The sequence below is a fragment of the Chiloscyllium plagiosum genome, chromosome 5, assembly GCF_004010195.1.
Source record: "Chiloscyllium plagiosum isolate BGI_BamShark_2017 chromosome 5, ASM401019v2, whole genome shotgun sequence".
Classification (NCBI taxonomy): Eukaryota; Metazoa; Chordata; class Chondrichthyes; order Orectolobiformes; family Hemiscylliidae; genus Chiloscyllium; species Chiloscyllium plagiosum.
This window is the reverse complement of record NC_057714.1, coordinates 98,680,564-98,683,183: the sequence shown is the minus strand read 5'-3', so window position 1 is coordinate 98,683,183 and position 2,620 is coordinate 98,680,564. Positions and strand designations below refer to the sequence as shown.

Sequence of the window (2,620 nt, the reverse complement as noted above, 5' to 3'; positions counted from 1 at the left end):
ACTTTGCATTCCGGTTACTCCCACCAAAGTGAATCACCTCACACTTGTCCGCATTAAACTCCATTTACCATTTCAGCCCAGCTCTGCAGCTTATCTATGTCTCTCTGTAACCTACAACATCCTTCGTCACTATCCACAACTCCAACGACCTTAGTGTCATCTGCTAATTTACTAACCCACCCTTCTGCGCCCTCATCCAGGTTCTTTATAAAAATGACGAATAGCAATGGACCCAACACCGACCCTTGCGGTACACCACTAGTAACTGGACTCCAGGATGAACATTTCCCATCAATCACCCCCTCTCTGTCTTCTTTCAGCAAACCAATTACAGATCCAAACTGCTATATCTCCCACAATCCCATTCCTCCTCATTTAGTACAATAACCTACTGTGGGAACCTTATCGAATGCCTTGCTGAAATCCATATACACCACATCAACCAGTTTACTCTCATCTACCTATTTGGTCACCTTCTCAAAGAACTCAATAAGGCTGATGAGGCACGACCTACCCTTCACAAAACTGTGCTGACTATCCCTAATCAAATTATTCTTTTCTAGATGATCATAAATCCTATCTCTTATAACCTTTTCCAACACTTTACCAACAACTGAAGTGAGGCTCACTGGTCTATAATTACCAGGATTGTCTCTACACCCCTTCTTGAACAGGGGAACCACATTTGCTATCCTCCAGTCTTCTGGCACTACTCCTGTAGACAATGACAATTTAAAGATTAATGCCAAAGGCAATCTCCTCCCTGGCTTCCCAGAGGATCCTAGGATAAATCCCATCCGGCCCAGGGGACTTATCTATTTTCACACTCTGCAGGATTTCTAATACTTCTTCCCTATGAATCTCAATCACACCTAGTCCAGTAGCCTGTATCTTTGTAATCTCCTCAAAAACATTGTCATTTTTCTAGATGAATACTGTTGAAAAATATTCATTAAGTGCTTCCCCTATCTCCTCTGACTCCACACAAAACTTCCCACTATTATCCTTGATCAGCCTTAATCTTACTCTTGTCATTCTTTTATTCTTTTATTGAACAAATTTGAATGCTCTTTACGTCCTACAGCGATTTGGGTTGGTTCATGTATAATTTCAATTCCCATGGAGACCAGATCCAAGCAATGTTTCAATAAACATTAAAACAAAATGCTGTGAAACATCCTAATTAAGGACCCAGTGCTGCTTTAGAAGCAAAGAGGTTTTTCTGCAGCTGTACAGGGCCCTGGTGAGACCACACCTGGAGTACTGTGTGCAGTTCTGGTCTCCAAAGTTGAGGAAAGACATTCTTGGCTATTGAGGGAGTGCAGCATAGGTTCACGAGGTCAATTCCTGGAATGGCGGGATTACCTAACACTGAAAGACTGGAGCGACTGGGCTTGTATACCCTTGAGTTTAGAAGACCGAGAGGGGATCTGATTGAGACATATAAGATTGTAAGGATGATCAGCCATGATCATATTGTATGGTGGTGCAGGCTCGAAGGGCAGAATGGCCTACTCTTGCACCTATTGTCTATACATACCAAGAGACTTTTGCCCATTGAGGGACACCCTAAAACCAGAGGGGATAATCTCAGAGTAGTAGATCTGCAGAATTCTTTACTGAGATGAGCAATATTGCAGTTCACATCAGATAATTTCAAATGAATTCCTGCATTTAGCCCTGTAGTATATTTTGATGTATAAGTAATGATTTTGTACGAAAAGGTCCAGAGAACAATGAAAATAACCAACAGTGCAAGTTTGCTTAACTGACCTATCAAGTTATTTTTTAAATTATTCATTCAATTAAAAAAGTCAGCTGTTCAATCACCTTGATTTAACCGATGTCTTCAGAATAATTTTCTTACTCACCCATTGCTTCTTTTTGGTCTGGGAGATGAACTGCTTGTGCTGTGTGGCCAGTTTTTTAATCTCTTCCATGAATTCCTCTTTGCATTTTTCCTTCACTTGCTTACACTTTCTATCCATCTCAGCCTGCATGTTGACAACAGCTTTGTTCACTGCCTGACGTTTTTCCTCCTCCATTTCAGTGCGCAACTACAGACATTTTAAGAAGAAAATGTAAGCATGTTCAATATTCAACACTATACTTAAGGAACATCTTACCAAACAAAACTTGACCAGGTCACTCTTAAGCCTCAAAATTTAATATTATATCTCTAATTCATTAGAAAATCATTCTTTGGAACTGGCCCACGAATCACACATAGAGTCGTAGAGATGTATAGCATGGAAACAGACCCTTCGGTCCTACCTGTCCATGCTGACCAGATATCCCAACCCAATCCAGTCCCACCTGCCAGCACCAGGCCCATATCCCTCCAAACCCTTCCTATTTATATACCCTTCCAAATGCTTCTTAAATGTTGCAATTGTACCAGCCTCCACCACATCCTCTGGCAGCTCACTCCATACACATACCACCCTCTGCGTGAAAACGTTGCCCCTTAGATCTCTTTTATATCTTTTCCCTCTCACCCTAAACCTACGCCCTCTAGTTCTGGACTCCTTGACCCCAGGGAAAAGACTTTGCCTATTTATCCTATCCATGCCCCTCATAATTTTGTAAACCTCTATAAGGTCACCCCTCAGCCTCCGAC

At 41.7% G+C, this 2,620-nt stretch overlaps 1 protein-coding gene across 1 annotated transcript in view; it reads right to left on the bottom strand.

The window, feature by feature from the left end:
- The window catches only part of LOC122550099 (zinc finger MYND domain-containing protein 11-like), a 32,599-nt gene that overhangs the window by 15,435 nt on the left and 14,544 nt on the right, over positions 1 to 2,620 (bottom strand). The window contains exon 3 of the mRNA XM_043690679.1: positions 1,872 to 2,057. Within this exon, the coding sequence (XP_043546614.1) occupies positions 1,872 to 2,057 (186 nt within the window). The remainder of the gene's footprint in view (positions 1 to 1,871; positions 2,058 to 2,620) is intronic.